Genomic DNA, 22771 nt, shown 5'->3' with positions numbered 1-22771 from the left:
TTTTCATTGACTCACAAAGGAGAGCGTTTACAAATACCCTTCTCATAACAAATTATCACTCTATGCAGTCAATTTTTTTAAAATTTAATTTTAACGGGATTATACTTTATCATTTTGACTCTAAATTCTGAATCATGCTCTGCAAAGGCAGCTTTGCTTTTCAGCGCACTTCAATTTCTAGCACGTCTTTAAAAAACTCTCAAGTGATATAAAATTGTCTCTCTCTGAAGTATCTTTCCCACCATCATTTCTTGCATTTTTAACAAAATTTCTTTTGCATTGTCAAAATACATGTGTACTCTTCCTTGAAAAAAATACGACCGTATCCCACCTCAAGAACGATCAATATCAACCCTTCACCCTCTTCCCCGCAATCGTCCTTGGAACATCCCGTCTTCTCCTTGACTCTTCATTATCTTTTCTCTGATCTAGTTTTCGCTCTCAGTTAGTGGTAAAATTGCTTTAACGTTAATTTCTGACATCTTTGCCCAGTTTCTTTACTAGATGTTGGTTTTTATTTGTGTTCCCTATTTGTCTAATTGCAGAATCATCAGGCATCGTTCGTCCATCCAGCCGACTTGATTACGAGTCTCTTGTGGATAAATTTTACATTCTGAACATTTCCGCTTCTGATGGTGGTTATCCACAGTTTACTTCATACGCTGTTCTCAATATTTCTGTGACGGATTTTAACGACAACCAGCCTAAATTTTCAAAAAACTCATTCAATCTTGGTGTGTTTGAAAACGAGACAGTTGGGGTGTACTTTCATCAAATAACGGCTAGCGATGAAGATTCTGGAGTTAACGCAAAGGTACCGGTTTGAAACCTGTTTTGCTACATTGATCCTTTTTTTTTTTTTCTAATTATCCGGTTAAAGCTCAGATCGTTGTGCCAACATTAGCCCACTGTCCGAGTTGATTTCAACCTCTTTACGAAGGCGAGGCTTTGTACATAGTTTTTACTTTGAAAATTAGCTTTCATTCATATGTAAACAAAACTAATTTTCACACGTAAGAGAGAGAGAGAGAGAGAGAGAGAGAGAGAGAGAGAGAGAGAGAGAGAGAGAGAGAGAGAGAGAGAGTGATAGTTAATTATCATTTTTCAAGTGCAGCTTCCTGAAGTTTATTGACTTCAAAGTTACGCTAGAAGACATAAGATTTGCATAGAGATTTTACTTATTGCCTAAATGTCATTGGTATACGTTATTCGAGTAGTCTCTTGAGACTGTTTTAGTACCTTATAGCCTTTTATCAAAAGAAGTGTTATCCCCAAACTTTTCTCATTGCACATTTTCAGATAACCTTTTCATTGAAGGACGACACAGGAACATTTTTCATATCTCCAGATACTGGGCAGCTCAAACTCTTGCGTGAACTGGACCGAGAAACGAAGGCTGATTATCAAATCACTGTCACTGCTACTGATAATGGTGCCCACAGGCTTGCATCTAAAGTGCCGGTAATCAACGATTTTTTGTTATGATTTGAACATTATTTAACGAATGCTTTTGTTATTGTATGGCTTTTGCTCTGTAAATATTTGATGAATTGTAAATAAAAATTTGTTTTCATTATTATTATTATTATTATTATTATTATTATTATTATTATTATTATTATTATTATTACTATTATTATTATTATTATTATTATTATTATTATTATTATTATTATTATTATTCGCCTTTCATTAGACACGGTATTAAAGTTCAAATTGCTGAAAGAACAATTTTTTCATTGACATTAAAATAAAGCGAGATCTGTCATTAAGACTGCTTTAGAAACCCAGTTAATAAATCCATAAAGATGTCATAATCCAATAACTCGAATTTGGCAAACTAACATCAAAACAAAACCCTACAGCGATAAACAGCCACACATGACAAAAGAAAAGAAACAACACCAGAAACCAAAAAAATGTACAAAAAATAGAAACCTGCACAACACTAACCAGGTAGAGTGTGGTCTCTCCTTTTCCTTCGAGAGATGAGTGTTCAGCAGTCAGTCTGTGGTTGTGTTACTAGGTCTGTGGCGTCTCTTGTGTGAGGCGAAATCAATCTTGGATTTGCATGCACGGCCACATACGGTACAAATAGAGTACAACACAAGTCCCTCAAACTGCCACAATGAGTGCGTTCGATTTTCTACATATGTAATAATACAAGTACGTATTTAGCATTGAAGAAGTCTTGTACTGGACTGAACAGTCGTCATTAAACTGCCTTGTTATAGAATTTCTGGTATCTTTGGATCGATACATACTATAGTTTGATCTTCTTTGCTTTGCCATTTAAAGGTTCTTATTCAAGTCTTAGATGTGAACGACAATTCTCCAGTTTTCACTCAAGATTTGTACGCTCGAAAGGTGGTAGAAAACGTAGCAGTTGGCACCACTGTAGAAGTGATTAGAGCTGATGATGCTGACGCGGACAGAAACGGTCAAGTGCGCTACAAAATTATGGCGGGAAACGAGGCTGGTAATGTATCCTGTAAAGACACTAGAGCAAGCTCATTTCTAGCTACCCTGCTGACCAACTTAAACCAAAAGGGCCCTGACAAGATGTGTATAGCCATACCTAGTCTGAAATGTCAGCCGTCTCCTCCCCCTAACCCACTGGGAGACGGCTGACATTTCAGACTAAGCCAAACCCCTTTCCGTCTCGTTTTCTAGATTTGTCGTCTTCAAATTTGGTACAGTAAACCATGTTCCCATCAGTCACATAAATGATACAGACACTGAATTTCGGCAATGTAGGAAGCTACAAGAGCGAGCTTTTGTCTACTAGCTGTGCTCTTTCTATTTGGTTTTTTATTTGAAAACTCAAGAAAGGAGCTTCTGTAAATACGCACCCATTTCACGTTACACTAAGTCGCTGTCGAATTAAAAAAAACATGGCCCTGTTGTTCGAAAGCCGATTAGCACTAATCCACGATTAAAAGTTAACCAAAGTTTCCATCTTGCTCGTTAAAAATGTTTTTAACGCTAATTTTAAGCTTACGGTAGAGAAAAGTCTAGGTCAAAACTGAGGGACAAAAATCTTTCTGAAGAATCCTTTTTATTTCGAAATTAAACTCGAACCAAAGTTCACATTAACCCAGGCTTAGCTTTCTGAAGAATCCTTATTGATAAGTAATTAAACTCGAACCAATTTCACGTTAACGCAGGTTTAGCTTAATCGAGCTTTGAACAACTGGGCCCATATTCGCTGTTCTTTTCTTTCCATCGCCTTTCATAGCATCCTTGTTTCATTTCTGTAATATCTATTCCGTAGACTGTTTGATTTGAGTCTAGGCCTCACCATATTGTTAGCTTCAACTCCCTATTATGTTTAGAGAAAGGTGCTATTGTATGGCACACGTTTTCCTGTCACTTATTTCGCAAAGCCGATGAAAACTTTGCGAAACTACAGTTAGCAAATACAGAAGAGATGCTACACAGTATATCGGTAAAAAGAAGTATTATTAGTCTACTTTTTCGCATTAAGCATTTTTCTTGCGAGAGAAAGTTACAAAGGGGGTGACATTACATGCGCAATTCTATTCATAAGCCAGATTGGTAGATAAATTGTAGACCAATGCCATGTCTCCCGTATATCTCGCGTATATCTCCTGTATATCTCCGGACTCTGTCGCTTATCGGCCTGATCTGATACGTGCAATGAGGAACTATTATTGTTTGTTTGTTTCTATAGGACTATTTTCAGTCAATGAGGTAACTGGTGCAATAACTGTGGCAAAGCAACTGGACCGCGAAGCCAATGATACTCTGAAAATGCGTGTGCTCGCGGAGGATGACGGAGAGCCTAAAAGAACTGACCACTCAGAAGTGGAGTTTGTTCTTACTGACGTGAATGACAATGCGCCAATCATTCGACCACGGAAAAGCATGGCTTCAGTTTATGAGGTGCCATTAGTAGTTATGACTGCAACAAAATACAACACAGAAAACGACAAATTCTTTGAAGCTTTGATGAATAGCACTAAAATACTTGTAATAAAACTTGAACCACTGCGCCGGCCAATGACACACGAATTAAGAAGTTCAAAACTCAAGTAATCGGTTGTCATTATTGCTGCTACCAATCACCGTAGCATAAGTAAAAAACTAAGTTTACGTCGACGATTAGATCTTGTTACCTTCTCCTTAAAAATCCTTTCCTCGCTAATCAGTGTCCCTTTTGTTAAAGACGTTATTGCTAATAAGTCCCATTATTCCTAAAACCACTTCTATACTACGACAATCAAACCCGAACGAGTCCATTTTGGTTCCCTCCTATGTCTCTGCATTACCGGATCTAGGGGAGGGGTCGGTGCAACCTCCCCTCCCCTTCCTTATATTTTAGACCAAAATCGAGGAACGGAGAACCAAAGCGCCAAGATGTTCCGTTTCACGAAGGGAAGCACGTCGAACGTTCGAGAGCGGACCGCCCGCTTAACAAAAGGTCTGGAGCCGCCACAGCTCTGTATTCGTTTACTTACACCAATCCAAAATCTCATATCGAAAAGATTCATCGTATCAGTGGGAGTCCACCCAGATGTGTCTACCACACTAATATTCGAAAACTTACCAGAAGCACTCATACCGATGACGTGTAAACGCGCTGTGATTGTTTTCTTTTAGTTCAGCTATTTCATTACAGAATGAAGCTTACGCTTCCATAACAGCGGTTTAGGGTGTAAACGCTGAAAACAGTTTTCATCTCGCATAGGAATGAAAGTCGTATTGGTATCATGTAAACAATCCCTAAGAAACAAACGTCAGTTTCGCTTTGAACTACAATGTTTTTCTTTTGATACAAAAAGCTTGCCTTTAAAATGACACCGTTTTGAATTTTGGCTAATGACTCAAAGTTGTGCTTAGTGTCCTGGCCTTTAAATTGAAGCGGGGCTGGAGTTTGTTTTGATACTAACCTCAGTGCTTTTCATATTTATAGAGAACACCATAATTTTCATATAAAAAGCAGTGAGCTTTGTATCAAAGCAAAGTCAACTCTAGCCTCACTTTCAATCAAAGGCCAGGTCACTAAGCACACAACTGTAAAATAGGCTATTTAGAGTAAGGATTGCTCAGAGTGATACATTAACACTTTTTGTCGCTTTTTATGGTCTTCTTCAGAATGTAAAAAGTGGTTCTTTTGTTCATGACGTCAATGCTACTGATAATGACGTCATGTCCAATGGGGAAGTGAGGTACGCAATCATGCACGGAGATGAAGGAAAGTTTAACATTGACGCTACTTTCGGTATTATAACAACAGCTGGGGCATTGGACCGAGAAACTAAGGACTCGTACACGGTAAACAGGAATGCATGCGTGACATATTTTATCTTCCCTTTATTTTTAATTTTAAGAGTTCTGGGCCAAGTTGTTCAAGGCTTGAATAACCCACTTGACCTTTGATTCAAGTTTAATTACTTATAAATAAAGATAACTTTAAAGAGCTTTGTCTTCTAGTTCTGATTTAGACTTTTCTTTACAAAATATGAGCTTAAAATTGGCTTTTGAAAACATTTTTAACGAGTGTGAAGAAAACCTCGGTTAACCTTTAATCGCAGTTTAGCGTAAATCGGCTTTCGACCAACCGGGCTCTGGTTATAAAAGTATCAGTTGTTGTGGTCCATGTAAAAGCAGTATTGAAATACGTTCCCATTTATTGCAGTTAGTGAAAAAAATAACACCACTCTCCTAAGTAATTAGAAGGAAAACCGACACCAATGTTGCAAGAGTCTTTGAGGGCTTGACGCATTTAAACGTTCTTCGAACTATGATTGGTTCATTGTGTTGTGTGGTCTGGCGTGATTAACCGTATTGCGTACTGTAACTCAATTAAAAAACGACTCTTATGTATTACTAAGGGCAATGAAGCCTGCGTAAACGTGAACTGGAAAACAGTGCCTTACGATTATAAAGTTTGCAATGTTTCATAATTTACTTTCCGCAGTGAAATTGTTAAACGGAATACAGGGAAGAGCTCCTAGATCGTAAGTACATATTTTGCTAATAAATATGGTAATCATTTTCAGCTTATTGTGATGGCACGTGATCAAGGAAGTGTTCCATATATGGACTTCGGTACGGTGGATGTAAAGATACTTGACATGAATGACAACACACCAGTTTTTAAAACAGTGAGTAAACTTTTTCTCAACACTTTTTAGTTAGAAATTATTTTGACTTGAGTTATAGTATCCGAAACATTATTACACATAACGTTTCGAAAACCTTCTTTTCGATTTCTAAATATTTAGATTTTTGGTCCGTTCGAGGCCAAAGAAAACGAAGATGCCAATACAACCATTGGGAAAGTTTCTGCTGAGGACAAAGACATTGAAAAGAATGCTGAGATAACTTACTCCATTACTGGTGAGAATATTTTTTGAAAGAACATATTCAGTACAAATGGTGTGTAACATTTCCAAGTCCGAATCCTTGTTAATGTACATCTTAATTCCCACAAATGTTACGTTCACCTTTTCTGAGACATAAGATTCCTTCCTTGCATAGTCTCTTTATCATTCTTCTGTTGTTGCGCCTTTAAATGTGACTAAGGTGCCGCCGTTCATTCTTGCTACTGGTTTTTATTGGTCTTTGAGAGAGTTGAATGAAGAACAGCAATCTGGCCTTCTAGATTGAGGGTTTGGCGCAATAAACCTTCAGTTGTACTGAAACCTCTATTGGCGTTTTCCGCCGCGTGAAATTAAAAGGATAAATAAAAGAGTAAGATGGTCAGTGTATGATTACCTCAACCTCTAGTAACTGGAAGGATTAAACATTGTCTTTGTTTTCTAAAAAAAGTGTAGTCTGTTATGATTTATAAATCACCTCTGAGAGAAGGAATTAATATATTCTCGGAAAATTATTAGAATTACCTCTGCTCAACAGATATACAGATATATGGATCCCAAAGATACAGGGATGAATTCGAATTAAGGGAGGTGTGCGTTCTGTACGAGTAATCTTGTTCTCTCCAGAAACAAAACTAAATATTATTATTGAAAGCAAAGATCCTGATTGATAGATTCGTCTTCAGCAGTAAAAGTGTCGAAATAGACGTTCTAGAATCTTCTCCTCCAGTTTTGCTGTCTGGATGAAATTAGACTGACTAACTGACTGGGGTGTCGTTCATCCGTTTTTAACTATACTGCGTTTGATTTCTTCTACCAGGAGGAGACACTGATGGCTATTTTAATGTCGATGGTACCACAGGAGTAATTTTTACCAAGAAATCGTTGGTAAGTATCACTAAAAATGCTTTTGAAGATTTTATATTGACTACATTATCACTCACGCCTTTTGGTTAACGTTCCCTCGTTTCCAGGTTTGAGCCCAAATTACACCTGATGTACCAATCCAAATAAAGAAATACCTGAAAACCAAATGATAAAATCTTGAAGAGAACAAATAGACAGGCGTTCAGGCATTCAAGAGCAGAAAAAAATTATACAATGTTTTACATGCACATCTTTCTTGCATGTTTATCCCCGGGTAAGTTAAAAATAGTGTATACTGTTTTCCCTTACTGCTTGGAGCAGCCACAAGTGCAAAGTGCAACACTTTTGATCTTCAACATGAAAGTTTCTATACAGGGAAAGACATCAAATGTCACTTGTGCTGAAAGATTGATTCGATCAGCAAACTCCAAGGCGTATCGATGGGAGTCAGGTGATGATGATGATGATGATGACGACGACGACGATGACGATGATGATGATGATGATGATGATGATGATGATGATGATGATGATGATGATGATGATGATGATGATGATGATCATGATCATGATGATGATCATGATGATGGTTGTATTCTCTGTATCTCTGTAGGATCGCGAAAGGATTGAGCAGTATGACCTTGAGGTATCTGCAACCAATGTCGCGTCCAGTCCTAAGCTGAACAGTAGCACCACGGTGAGAGTTAATGTGCTGGACACTAATGACGAGACGCCACGCTTTGCATTTTCAAGCTACAATGAGACTATTTCTGAGGGAGATAAGGCAGGGACGTCAGTTGTGACCGTGTCCGCTCAGGATAGGGATCTGGTAAGTTACCGTTCTTCAGTTAGAAACTCATCATAACTATAAAAACAATTCTCACATTTTCAAACTGTTTATTAGAGGGCCCCAGCCCTGTTAAGGACAATGACGATAGGACAATTTTGTGGAGACGTTAAGCAATCAGGAACGCCAATGTATGCGCTAATTTAAAATCTAAACTTAAGTCGTGTTAAGTGTGACCTAACTGTCCAGGAATTGAACTGATAATTAAAACGATAATTTAGAAGAAAGAGAAGATATTGTAACTCGTTTAACTTGTGCTAAGAGGGCGAATTATCTTGAACTACATTTATCGAGGCAGCGTTTAAGTTAAGATAACGCCCCTTGTTAAGTGTAACAAATGCAATTAAGGAGATTCCTTTTTCAGGGAACAAACGGTCGAGTGCTGTACAGGATTCTCTACGACGTTGTAAACATAAATGTTTTCAGCATCAATCAAGATTCAGGAGAAATGATTTTACAAAGGAACATCGATGAGGATGAATACAGACGTTTCATCGTCTCCGTGGAGGCCAAGGATCTAGGCTCGCCCCAGCCTCTCAAGTCTGTCGTCCCTGTCTATGTCACTGTTTCAGATGTGAATGACAATCAGCCAATATTTGAGAAACGTTCGTACAGGTATTTTTTCTCTTTGGTCTTATCAACTGAGTTGATGAAGTCATTTAATCACCGCAAAGGGATACAAAATGGGTCGTTTCAAGTGTTATCATCTTCAGAATCTCTTGACGGTGGCCATTTTAATTACCTAATCAAATCGATTGATAAAATCAAATATCCGTTTCTACTCTCCCACCGACCCCTTACCACAGTTTCTTTCGAAACTAATCTCCTTATCTATCAGGTATTTTAAGAGTGCAATGAGCTAGTACGCATTTAGCGAATAGAGCCAACCATAGGCTCAATAATTGGTTGCGAAAAGCATTGTCTTGTCTTTTTTTTTATCTTTTGAATACACGTTTGATTCATGAGGATACATAAATTTCTCTCTTTCATGCTGTCTATATGAAATAGAGATAAAAAGAAACTAAAAATATTCAGGACGTGAGGATGCCAAAAATATCAGTAAAAAAGAAACGAGGCGGCTTGTATTTTTTACATAGTTCTTGCAAGTAAGCAACTATTTTGAACACACGAAAGGCAGGGGACGTCATTTCTAAAGATTTTGCCAAATTCTAGGTTGACTGGTTAATTTAAAGCAATACTTGGCCGTAAATTATTACAAGTCATTGAGCTGTAGCAACTACATCTGGTGTGTAATCTAATTTTACAGCGTGTCCACTTCTGAGGGGAGTCCTGTTGGTCAGTCAGTGATTCAGGTCAGAGCAACAGACGCAGATCAAGGAACCAATGCGGAAATAACATACAAGATAACAGCTGGAGACAATCGAGGTACGACTTCAAACTCGACATATTCTAAGCCTTTTTGCAACTTTTATCCAGAGAGCGACAGACCTTCAACTGTGACTTGTTTTTCAATTGTAAAAATAAAAAGGACAATTTTTACCTGACCTAATCACCCTTGCAAGAAAAATACCAACAACCCGGAGAATGTGATGTGCTATATTAAACAACTAAATATCTTCACGGAAACGTTTCTTTTGGTCAGTTGCTCCAATATATTTCAAAATCTATTGTGGTTTGTGTACGGTCAACGTCGCAAAACGCTAACAAAAACATAAAGCAAAGAAGTTTGTCCATTTCCTTTTATTAACTATGGCCATGGTAAATGGACCAAACAATATAACACGATGCGTTACAGCACAATAAGTCAAGATATCCGCTTCAGCATGAATCAATTACAGAAGGCAGTGGAAAAATAAAACTTATAAGGAAAGTGTTAAAGAATACGTTTTCTTAAAAAAACATTTTATCTCACAATCTCCATGAAATGAAATGTAATTTTCCCCTGAAACGCTCTGACTCTAGTTTCTCTTTTCAATTGATGATAAGATGCAAGTAATACTAAGTTATGAATTATAATGGGACGTTCTAATTTTAAATGAAGCTAAGGTCAGGAAACGGTGAACATTAAGCACCAAACCCTGTTTTTTTTATTCAGTTCTTCCTTTCCTTCCTCTTTCCTTTTTTCTTTCATTCATTTTAAATGAGACAGTACGAAATACGTTAAGCTAGAAAACTTGTGATTCACTTCTCTTTAGGCGACTTCCGCATAGACAACACTGGCACAATATACGTGAACAGAAGTCTGGATCGAGAGAGGACTGCAAGCTACTCTCTGGTTGTTGGTGCTTACAATTATCGAACCAAGGCCTTTAATGAGACAAGTCGGCCACGGAACAGAAATGTTGACAGTATGTTGTCCTATTGCTATATGTTTAGATGACACTATCTTCCCTTGTTCAGGTGTCCTTCATAATGGGATCTTCATGGAGTTTAAATGTTTGATTCCACTCGAATTTTTAATCTCTTTGATAGTTAATTGGCTTCATTGTTTCATAGTTTAGTTTTAATTAGTATTTTCAATCACCCTCAGAGCCACCTTGTATCTAAATTGTATCTAAACGTGCTGATTACAGTTCCATAACGAAAAATGGGGGTCACCGAGCTCGTTTTCGAGTTGTAACCACTTAAAGGTAAAATAAGGGGTGTTTTTAATAAATGATACTGTTGCTATGGTAACCTATTATGTCAAGAATATGACCATAACTTGTTTACAAATGTTTAGGCGTTTTTGATACCGTTATTGTTGTATCAACTTATATAGAGTGGATGAATATAAACCGTTTTACTCTGAGATATTAAGTTGTTACCTTCTGTATCTGTCTACTTATAAACATTATCAATCTATGTGATGAAGTTTACTGAACAACAACAAAAAAAAAGAAAAAAAAAAGACGAAACACAAGAAAATGTGCTTCATCCCCTGCTAAGCGGAAGTAAAATGGCGGTGTTCCAGAATACTTCCTGTGAGTGAAATAGGCCTCCATACTTCAGCTTCCTCTTGGTTCTGAGTGAGTGGGGGGAGTAACAGGCCATTTCTGCGCTACTTTGAACCTGATTACGAAAGGGAGGTTAAGTGCAAAGCTTTTCATGTGAAAATGAGTTTTGTTTGCATATGAATGAAAACGAATTTCCATAATAAAAACTTTGCCCGAAACATCGCTTTCTCGCAACTCGGAAATGCCCAATTAGACAGTAAAGTGACGTAAGTGGGCTCGAATCAAAGAACAATCTATTGTTTATTTTTCAGGCAATGGTTATCTCTATGACACCTCATCAGTTACAGTAACAGTCACTGATTTAAATGACAATGCCCCGGAGTTCATCAGGCCGCTCTTTACGGGAGGTAGGAGCAAATATGGCTACAAGTATCTCCAAGATGGGTGACACCAACACATCCTTGAAATCACCTTACAGAAGAAGTTTAATCTCGTACCCAGATCTTCTCACTCATCTGGGTACGAGATTTTTTTCATATGAAATTAAAATGCGTGAAAGCCAAATCACTGAAAGCTGAGTTTTACGTAAGCGCTCTTTATTCAGTTGAAAGTGATGTTTGGAGAGTTTGGTGTCCAATTAAAATCGGATAAAACCCTTATTTTCAGCTGGGATGAATATCAACAACAAACTGAATCCATTTTTGTCGTCTAGCCCAGGATTATAGCCTAGGTAACATTGGTGGGTGGTAGAAACCCATTACTTGAAGCGTACAATTGCTATACATTCAAGTCACGGTGTTTTCATAAACCTTATTTCTGGGTTGAAGTTGAATTCAAAATCCCACAGAAGCCTTATTAACCAATCACAAGCCTTGCATAATTCTCATGGGAAACAATATTAAGCTTTCGTAGAAAATAGTAACATAGAATGATCTGTGAAAACACCGCGACATAGACTTAGTATGCGAGTTGCACAATCCGGGTAGTGGACTCTTGCTCTCACCATTTTGCGTCTTGGATAATCAAGGAAAGCAGAATTGAGCAAGAAGGTATACAAAAATGCTACAATTTGGGCTTCCTTTTCATATCATTTTCTTTTAGAAGATTTTATGTTATGTCCATTGTCGTGACCTCTTTTTTATAACAAAATTTAAATAGTGATAATACCACTCGATATTCAGTAAAATATTCTTACGTGGTTGAAGGACGTTAAAGGATAAACGCAAGGTACGTTTAATACGACAACTGAGTGAATTTGAAATGCTTAGCCAAAAAGCCATTATCCCTTTCATTGTTTTGTTGTTGACGTTGTTGTTGTTGTTGTTGTTTTTATATGAAAACGACCTGAACTGAATATCGTGATTATTTTAGGTATCGCTGAGGGTGCTGCCTTCGACACATATATCATGAAAATCAGGGTAAGCTAGTGTATGGAAAAGATTTGAAATTACATTTTACTTCCCCTAGGGCTTTTAAGAGAAAAAGAAAAGAGTCTAAAAAAATAATCCGAACCAAGAGCACATTGCGAAGGCTTTTTGTGAACTACCGTACACAACACAATACCAGCATCGCAGAAAATGACTTGTCTTTAGCCTTCCTTTGAATAGATGCACCTTCTGCAACAAAATAAGCAGTACCGACTGGAAACTACTGCTCTGAAGCTTTCATTTGAACCGTCACACTTTAGAATGTCATCAACAAAATCAAAAGCAAGAAGCACATCACTAAACTGAGGCTCACACGCTGGAAGCGAAAGTTTTAAGGACGGTGCCTACTAATACCGAAGTATTTTTGTGTGGTGTATGACTATGCGGGGAAAGCAGATCTTAGCAAGGGCTATTGAAATCCAAAAAGAAAATTGGGGTAACCATACATTTTTTAGTGATAATTAAGCAACAATTATTCTAAAAAGCCGTTAAATACAAAGCAGTGTATGGCGTTGTTTTCGAAACTGAAGCTTTATTGTCTCTGAAAAATGCATGGTTACCGCCAGTTTTCTTTCTGGATACCAAGAGCGCTTGCTAAGTTCTACTTTCTCCGGATAATTTTAAACCGCGCAAAAATATCCCTGCGTTAGTAGGCACCACCCATGGGAAACCCGAGTATCTCGAGGTGCGCAGAACGTATGCGCAGTAACAAAAGTAGGCACCGTCCTTAATTAATAGATAACAATCTGAAGATGTTACGTAATCACCTTAAAAAATGGCGACGTTATTTTAAAATTTTTGGACTACAGCAAAACCCTTGAATGGTATCTAAGTAAATTGATTCAGCTAAAATGATAATAATAATAGCTTCTGCTAACTTAAACAAATTAAAAATAGTTTAGCAGTCCTATTATTCATTTATGTCAAGGAAAACGGCTTTCGTTTCTCTGATTTGGTTTCGCTCTGCTTCACAAGTAATTTTACCTTCATTTAGTAACAAGGATGTCCAAACGGTAGACCTTGTTTCAAAAATGACAAGTATTACCCCTTACTATTCAAGGCCTCAGATAGAGACAGTGGTAACTTCAGTTCCATTCAGTATCGAATATCATCTGGAAACGATGGCGGCTTTTTCAAGATGGACGAAAACACAGGGTTTATAACAACAGCGAGCAATTTTAAAGGGAAGAAGGGTGAGAGATTTGCCATTCAAGTCAGTGCACGTGATAACCATGGACGAATACCTACGAATGAGGCTCTGGAAGAGGCGACTGTACAGGTAATGTATCATGATGATTTCGTAGCTACACTCCAGGACAACAATCTTGGGACAAATTCTCATTCATTCTTATGCGCGCGACAGGAACATTTATGCCCCGACCACCACCCCCAAACAATGTAACGAAAATGTGTAGTGGACTTCAACATTGTTTAGGGGAGAGGGAGAAGGGATTGGAAGTACAACGTGATTAAAAATGGATAGCATGGCTTCTTGACAAGATCATACTTAATTAGACCTTAATAGCATACAATGCAATATTTGCCCCAATCCTTTTGTCCACCATTGTAGTGTTGTTTTTGTTTTTGCTTGTTTGTCTATTTGTTTGTTTGTTTGTTTTGTTAGAATCTGACTATTTCCTAGCAAAATAATATAAAGTGAACAGCATATACACAACCCAAATGCTCAATCACCATCCTTAAATACTTTACGCGAACGGTTCGAAGTACATCTTAGAAGTGTAGGAAAGAACACTACAAGAGTTCCTGTGACCGAGCGCTTCAATAGTGCTGCCCACAATTTCTCTGTCCTCCTCGTCATGAGATTGCGACTCTGTACGGGAGTGTGTCTGCTCTCTTATCACGTTTTTACTGTTTGTAAACACGTTGTGGTCCAAGACACTTTGAGATTAACCTTTAACTTTTGGTCTATTATTTACTTTTTCACGTTTTACAATTACTTGATGGCAGACTGTCTAATCTTTTGCGTGCAGCGCCTTATTAACGAATCCTCCCTGGACTGTTTTCACGATGATGTGATTTACCAGTACCACTAGAATCCTTAATTTTCCACGTGCTTAACTGGGGATATAACCATTGGATCCCTGAAAAAGTTTCAAAATTTTTTAAGAATTGAATACGATGGAAATTCTGATACTTACAGTAAATTGGCGTCCGGCTTGCGATGGGGGTTCAAAAAATTGCAGTTGGAAATCGACATTAATCTTTGACTAGTTAACATTTTGGGTTTTGCCATCTGTACACTTGTATTTTCTGATCATTCCGCAGATATATGTCCTTCTTGATGATCAAAGAGTCACTTTGAAAGCTGAAGTTGATCCATCCCTGATCGAGCGAAATAAAGAAGAATTTATCAGGTTGAGATTTTTTTTTTTTCTTTTCTTATTGTTGCTATTCTGCATCTCTCTCTTTGTTTTTCTCTTCTCTTGTTCTGACGTTGAAACTGTTGCAACCTCGCATGCATTTTAGGCAGAACAAAGTCAAAACCCAAATGAACTGAACTTGCTTGGTTATCACCGGGTTATAATCGGACCAGTCCAAATGTACCGGCTTGGCTCCCGTGATAACACGTTTCTGGTAGTAAAATCACACTCATTTATGTCAACATACCAACACATGATGTACGTGCACGAAACGTAATTAACTAATTAATCCACTGCTTGTTTGATTGATTGATTGATTGATTGATTGATTGATTGATTGATCGATCGATCGATCGATTGACTGACTGACTGACTGACTGACTGACAGATTGATTAATTGGTTGATCGATTGATTTTTCTTACATCGCCTTAATGTGGAGGCACGGTGGTGAAGTGGTTAGTTCGTTGGACTTTCGATCGGACGATCGGAAGATCTGAGGGTCGTTGGTTCGTACGTGGCCAGGTTGGTCTCTGCATTACTGTGTTGTATCCTTAGACAAGAAACTTTACTCCACATTGTCTCGCTTCACCTAGGCGCATAAATATGTACCGGCGACATACTGCTGGGAGTAACCCTGCGATGGATCAGCATCCCATCCAGGGGGAGTAGCAATACTCCTAGTCGCCTCATGCTACAGAAACCGGGTTAAGCTCGGGCCGAGTAGGCGACTTTACCTTTATAGCCCAATACTATTATTGAGTTCATACATGTATTATGAATGACTTATCTGTAACGTTTTCAGTGTGTTAAATAACATCACCGAGGGCGAAGTAAACATAGAAGCAATTTTCAAAGTATTTGCTGAGGACAGCAATGGCAAGCAGACCACAAACTCTGAAGTACTGTTCCATGCCGTCAATGTTAAAAGTCAAAAGATCATGACAAGTGAAGAAGTATTAAGGTAAAAACTAACTTTTTATAACAAATTGTAACTGCAGAATTAAAATCTCTGCCTCTTTCGTATTGGAAGCAAAAGATCTAGGATTTAAAATTGCATGTAAGCAGTTAAATCGCTTAAATTACATCTGCGACAGAAATGTGGTTATCTGCACATAAACCAACCAAAAAAAAAAAAAAGAGAAACAACGCCAAAGCTTTAGGTCTTAGATATTGCAATCTAATCACAGTTTAATAAAATTGAAAACAAAATAGCTTGCATTTATTTTCCTGAAAACACGCCAGTGCCATCATCGGCCGTTTCGTCTTTTCCACATTAAAGCATCGCGTTTAAAAAATTAATTGGAGTATTATAAAAGAATAGTCCTCTTTCCGGCTTGCTGGTATGAGGGATGATAATGCACACTAGTCGCCCTCGAAGCTTCACTTCCCGGCCAAGCGTTCATTTTTTTTGGACAATCTTTCAGTCCGGGCATTATCCTTCGTTAAATTCTCAGCCTCGGATATTGCATTTCTAGCGTTCTGATTGGTTCACTAAATCTCGGTTATCAGTTCATATACCGTAGTTTGACCTTATATGGAAAACGAATGCCCCAGGTGTCGCTAAGCTAAATTTTTTTCCGGTGGGAAGCGACAGTTTCTTCGGAAATATGTAGCAAAAAAAAAGAAAGAAATACCAAACAATGCCATCTCAATATAACAACAATAAAAGCCACAAAGTTCGGTATGATACTATTTAATGGTACGTTTCTCTGAAGTTTCGTTTAAAATCTTCAAAATTGCAAGATTTTACGATTTTTAGATCACATAACAACAACAATAACCGGTTACCTTTAAAAATAATATCAGGATGGCTTGCAAATCCTTGCGGTAAGAAGTTAAAGCCAATCGAAGAAATTTCTTAGGAAGAGCTTTATGCCTGCCTTTATGTTTTTACGCATTTAGGAGGACTTCAGGAAAAGTTCATCTATGAAATCCGTACGAGCGGCGGCCATAATGTTCGTTCCCGTCGCCAGCACCACTCAGCAAAACATTTGCACAAATGTGCACAGCTCTTACGCTTCTCAAATAAGCTTGAAGTTTAAAAACTTGCACTGAATGCTTGTCTCAGTGAGGTTGTGCCTCGTACACTTGGACTTGCCTGAAGTGTTTTAAATCGTCCGCGAGGAATTCAGTTCAGCATGAAAAAAGCCGTCCTTGCCCTGATCTCTTCCTTCGCTCGGCACCACACAGCAAAACATTTGCTCAAATGTGCACAACTATTACGCTTCTCGATGAGCTGGAACTTCAAAAGCACTTGAATGCTAGTCTCAGAAAGGTTATAATTCGTACATTTAAACGTTTCTTGAATTTTAGATGTCCGAATGTGTCCGATTTTCTTCGCTTTTGATTTTTCATTCAACTCCGTTTGCAAAGAGCTGCACGTGTCATGTGATCATCACGTTTCGCGCGCTTTGGTCGGAGGTTGCCTCAACATCCGGTTGTTTTAATTTGAAGGAAATTTTTTCTTAAAATATAAAACTTCAGTAAACTTCAACAGCAATATCCAAACGCGGAGAATTCAGTAACACAATTATTCCATTCGCGCTTGTTGGATATGACATTAGTTATAGCCAACTTGGCGCTTCGCGCCTCGTTGGCTATTTACCATCTCATATCCAACGCGCGCTCATGGAATAATTGTTAGATATACAAGCCGCTTGAAGGGGTTTATTAACTAATTAACATACAAGTGAGGCAGCTAGGTCATCCACCCTATTTGCATTTGCGTTATTTGCATTCCGTTTTAAACAAAAGTAAATTTGACCACAGACTCAACTGTAATCACAGTTATTTATCAAACTTTATGCTTATCTGAAATAATCAAGGCCTTTACTCCTACTGTGCTAGAAATTTTGCAGTCCTCACCATAGGTAATTTTTATTTGGAAAATTGTTTTGAATTTTCGAAACAATCTGACCTTTAGGAATTCCTAACTTAGAAAAAATTCCATAGTAAAAAACAAGTAAAATGTTTTTAGTTCAACGGTACTAACAGTTCGGGCTAGATTCTGTCACTGTTTGTCACCCTCTTTTAAATACTTATGAAAATCGTATTTTTTATAAGTAAAGTGAGCAAGGTCGATACTGCGTAGAAAACTTACCACGACGACGACAGGACAGAGACCAAACCGAAGGTCAAAAATGCAACCGTGGACAGCTGTTTCAGCACCGTATAGCAGCAAGAAGTAGAATGTTCAACCAGCATAAAGTCACTTGTCTCCTAAATGCACTTCATAATGACTCTCAGATTGGCCCAAATTCAAATATTTGCCAACGTCATAGCGCGTGACTATGAGCAATGGATAAAGAATCAATAAATATCACGCCGCTGTCGCAATAAGCTGAGTGAGGATAGACAAATCGTTCCTTCAGCGAATACATGACAAAAGCCACGTTAAAAATATAGAGCATATCGGATCTGAAAAGGTATTTTACAACATATCCCCGGATTCGTGCAAAATCATTGGTTGTTGCCAATTGAAATTTGTTCTCTACACAATTACTGAGGCAAATGACTATCTTTTTCTTCAGAACAATTGAGAAGTACGCTGACCAGTTAGATACCCTGTACGCCAGGTGGAAGATCCAGGCCCCACTCCCCACTCCCACAGAGTCTCCTACAGTGGATAGCAGCCTGGGTAATGCTGAATTGGCACTGATCATCCTGGGATCTGTTGTTGGGCTTCTCCTGTTACTCGGTCTGTGCTTTGCTATCAAGACTCGCTGCAGGTATTTGTCTGGGGTTAGGCTTTACTACTTTTACCATAACTCATGCATTCTGTGCATCTTGGGATGGTCCGGGGACCCCTGATTTCTTGCGGACGGTGCCTACTAATTTAAAGATATTTTTGCACGGTTTATGAAGATGCGGGAAACGAATCGAAGGTCTTTACAAGGGCTATTGACATCAAAAATGACAATTAGGAGTAACTACGCATTTTCAGAGACAAGAGAGGACATCCTCTCTTGTCAGAGATAATAAGGCTTCAATTTGGAAACAAAGAGACAACGCAAAAACACGTCTGTATTAAGAGGCAACGTCCTTAATATGAGGTTGAATGCTAAATTATGATTGAAACCGTTCTAAAAATTACCTTCGCTTTTGGCCTTTTCACCTTTTTCTTATATGAAATTTGAACTTCTTCTCAATCCACTTGTGAATGCAATTAGATTGAATTGGATGTTTTTAACACGGGGACGTTTTGGCCCACTAAAAGTTGATACAGTATCCCACACTTACTTTGCAGAGTCAAGAGGCGTGACATGTGCAGCTCGCCAAGAGGGAGGAGGAAGTTTGGTGACCTCAATCGCCAGTGAGTGCAGTGTTACGTGCCTGTATCTCCAGAGGGTGGGGCTGGGAATGAGGGGTAGGGTTCCATCCTTGAGTGGGGGCATGTGGCTCTTAGCCTAGTGCGATCAAAGTAGACGTCTTTAGTCTGACCTCTGAAAATTAGTTAATTTGAAGTGGGTCACTAGTGGCTTTGCCATCTTTTATACTTCCCTTTCCAATCTTTATCTGCTTACATAAATCTGAACAGAACCCACGCTTTGAAAACAAGTTAACTTTATTTGATTTTCTTTCGTGTGGTTTTCTTGTAGGCCCGGATGTTTTGTTTAATTGAAGGAAATGTTCGTTTTCCAAACATTACAAGGCCGGATAACATATACGTAATTTGCTTCGATTGGAGTACCAATGGATCCAGAAAGAAATAATTTTGTCTTCTCCTTTTGAGGTTTTTCCAGACAATGCTGCCACCCTTAGATTATTTTTTTTCTCTCAATTTCATTGTCGTAATCTCTGCTGTGTCATTTTGTGACATCTTTTTAATTCTGTTCTAAGCGGATCCTGGTCAGGCTATGATGATGTCGAAACCATTGAAGGCAAGAGCGTGGCTCCCGTCAGGTGCTGTATTTAAGTTGTTTTTTGAATTAACTGTTTGTATTTAAGTTGTTTATTTTCAGTTTGTCAAAAACAGGAACGGCAACTGCGTTCAACATTCATGTCTCGATAATTTGCTTGATGTTTTCTTTTGCCATGGCTTGATGGCAATGGCTTGATGTTTTCTTTTGCCATTTAACATGTTGCAAGCTATTGAAAGGAAGAGGGCCAAGTTTTAAATTTCGTTCAACAACGTCCGCATGTTGAATTGCCTGATTACTTCATTCAACGTGACATGATACATTGTTCAACATTTGTTGCGGAACAACAGTCACAACATCTGTCGATAAACAATGTTGAACCGTGCGTCCTGGCTTCATTTATCATTTTAATAAACTAATGATAACACAGTGCAGTAGCAATCAACAATTGTTGCTCAGACAATTTTGAGCGATGTTCAGACTTGTTGGCTCCATACTACTAAGTGCTACGATGTTTAACATATTGTTTTCAACATTCAAGCAGACATGATGCACTGCTCCACACTTTTTGCTCAACCAATGTTGAATCGTGTGTCTCTGGCTTCTATTTGGATGAAAAAAAAAAATCGGATTAACTTACATACATTCTTAGTTAAAAGGGTGGTTTTCCTTACAGAAGTGATCCATTTTGGGTATCTTATCTGTTGGACTTTCGAAAGATTTCCCGCTCGAATCCAAGACTATGACTGGAGGTTTGTCAAATAGGCAAGCTGGAGTTTGGGTAGCCACTGAGAGCATTCATAAAACACTATCCATGGGATTATTGCATATTTAAATGACTCGTTATATATTTGTAGAATGAGGTCTCACCCAGGGAGTTCATATGGAAGTGACCCGGGAATGTACAGCTCGGAATATATATTGACCAAGAAAGAACAGTAAGTTAACTACAATCACCGCCGACTGGTTAGCTCAGTTGATTGAGCATCGGACTACCGTGCGGGAGGTCGTGACCCGGACCAACACTCAGGGTCTTTAAATAACTGAGGAGAAAGTGCTGCCTTTGTAATGACATCTACGAATGGTTAGACTTTCTAGTCCTCTCGGATAAGGACGATAAACCGTAGGCCCCGTCTCACAACACTTCAATGTTCATAACCCTGTGGGACGTTAAAAAACCCAGACACTAATCGCAAAGAGTAGGGCATGGAGTTCCCGGTGTGCTGGTCTGGTCTTTGTACTGTTTCGTGATTTCATGGGTTGCGAGGGTAGGACAAGGTGGCCATGGACATATGCTGATGTAAACCGCATTTGAATATATATAAATAGAAAATGCAGTATATAAATGCATTACCATTACCATTACCATTACATTCACGCAATTATAAGGCTGGACACCTTATGATGTATACACAACAGAAAACGTATTTAAAATTTAAGGTGGCTGGCACCGGTTTCCACCTTTCCAGCACTTGCTATTTGACGGATCAATACTACCACTCCTTATCACTTGATACAACAATAACTGTATCAAACAAAACGCCTAATTATTGGCTAACAAAGTACCGTCATTTTAGCTTGAAGTGATTATAACTCAAAAACAAGTGTAGTGACTCTCATTGTTACTATCAAATTGTGATTAGAATGATGACGTAACTTTTTGCAATTAAAAAAAAAAAACGTAGAGAAGGGTTTTAAATTTTCCAAAATTTAAGCTGGCTTTGAATTTCTCCTACAATCGCTCTAAAATTTGCGAAAAGTTGTGTCCTCTGCCAAAGAAATGGCCCTCTCTTCTCGTCTACGTCAGGACAACGGGGATTAAGAATACGACATTGTGTAAACATTAGAAGGTGCCAAACTTGTTTGGGGGTATTTATTCTAGTAACCACCGCTAAATTAGGCCTTCCCGATTCGCATTCAAGAGTTGTGCAAAAATTGCAGCTCTTTTGTTGTTATATCTGGCAAGTGTATCAGCATTCTGCTGTCAATTTGCAAGCATTTGTAAACTAACGTGAACAGTCAAAACAGCCATCAAATTCCTCAAAATATGATCTAAATGGCATTTGTGTGTTTGACATTTTGGAAGTTAGACATGACTAAGCTTTGATTTCCTTGTATCCTTTTCAGAACATGTCGAGTTAATAATCTTTCGTACTTGTTATTAGTGCAATTTATACAAATTTCCAGAGTGCGAAGCTGCACGTCGAGAATATTATGGTATTTTTTGGAAAAGGCTATTAATAAATAGTTGTAAATAGTGTAAAAGCTCTATTAAAAGCCTCCCCTACTCTCTCAAGTATACAAAATTATTCAAGTGCCATTTACTTATTGTCTTAATTTGTTCTCCAATTGTTTTTCTTATTTTGCCTTATCTTATCCAGCTCATTGGAAGACAGAATTTGGGATGAAGATGATTACTACTTATCACAGGTAAATAATAATAATAATAATAATAATAATAATAATAATAATAATAATAATAATAAATAATAATAATAATTCTTTATTAAAATATTCCACACAAATTGCTATTTACAAGTTAAAGTATATAAAAAAGAGCTATTAAAAACCTATTTACATTTCATTTCGATTAAAAAAGATAATATTTTCAAGGAATAATAATAATAATAATAATAATAATAATAATAATAATAATAAACTGTCCATCATTAAAGTGAATTTAGCTTTTTAATGCAATTCACTGAAAGAATGCTGTGTGGACGTTTTGCAACAATGATTGCAGCGTTCTTATCTTCTTTTACAAATTCTTTTGCATCTCTTGCCAAACCTTGATTTTCGCTTTGAGTTTCTGGCAGGGATGATTGATTCCCAAAATGAAAGTAATGTCTGATCGCAGTTCTGCTTAGAATACAATAGGACTAACTGTTATCATTGCGTTTGCCATTAGGATTCTAAACATGGTTCATACCTTGACGATGATGGTGAATCAGATCACGGAGCCGCAGCAAGCGATATTAGTCAAGCGAGCTCCGCTCACTCATCAAAAATCACTGCCGATGGAATGGTTGTTACCAAGGTGTAGAAAAGTTCCAGTTATAGTAGGGACATTGGAGACAACAAAAGACCAAAGGCATAAACAATTGAACGAAAAGTGGTTACAGTATACGGTGCTTTCAGTGTAAGA

General features: G+C 37.9%; 1 protein-coding gene across 1 annotated transcript in view; it reads left to right on the top strand.

Annotated features, from left to right (window-relative positions):
• Positions 1-22771, top strand: part of LOC146470901 (protocadherin Fat 4-like) — a 76149-nt gene extending 53378 nt beyond the window's left edge. Inside the window, exons 52-74 of the mRNA XM_085121480.1 lie at positions 546-814; positions 1300-1461; positions 2299-2479; positions 3695-3906; positions 5119-5298; positions 6027-6131; positions 6252-6366; positions 7168-7235; positions 7828-8043; positions 8426-8676; positions 9329-9447; positions 10218-10370; positions 11270-11365; positions 12330-12376; positions 13446-13664; positions 14672-14760; positions 15570-15728; positions 18298-18495; positions 19014-19079; positions 19607-19669; positions 20484-20564; positions 22008-22056; positions 22535-22771. Of these exons, the coding sequence (XP_084977606.1) occupies positions 546-814; positions 1300-1461; positions 2299-2479; positions 3695-3906; positions 5119-5298; positions 6027-6131; positions 6252-6366; positions 7168-7235; positions 7828-8043; positions 8426-8676; positions 9329-9447; positions 10218-10370; positions 11270-11365; positions 12330-12376; positions 13446-13664; positions 14672-14760; positions 15570-15728; positions 18298-18495; positions 19014-19079; positions 19607-19669; positions 20484-20564; positions 22008-22056; positions 22535-22669 (3233 nt within the window). The 3' untranslated portion in view covers positions 22670-22771. The remainder of the gene's footprint in view (positions 1-545; positions 815-1299; positions 1462-2298; positions 2480-3694; positions 3907-5118; positions 5299-6026; positions 6132-6251; positions 6367-7167; positions 7236-7827; positions 8044-8425; positions 8677-9328; positions 9448-10217; positions 10371-11269; positions 11366-12329; positions 12377-13445; positions 13665-14671; positions 14761-15569; positions 15729-18297; positions 18496-19013; positions 19080-19606; positions 19670-20483; positions 20565-22007; positions 22057-22534) is intronic.

This window comes from Pavona decussata, unplaced genomic scaffold, assembly GCF_977016875.1.
Source record: "Pavona decussata unplaced genomic scaffold, jaPavDecu1.1 SCAFFOLD_109, whole genome shotgun sequence".
NCBI lineage: Eukaryota > Metazoa > Cnidaria > Anthozoa > Scleractinia > Agariciidae > Pavona > Pavona decussata.
This window is presented reverse-complemented; position numbering and strand designations above follow the sequence as displayed.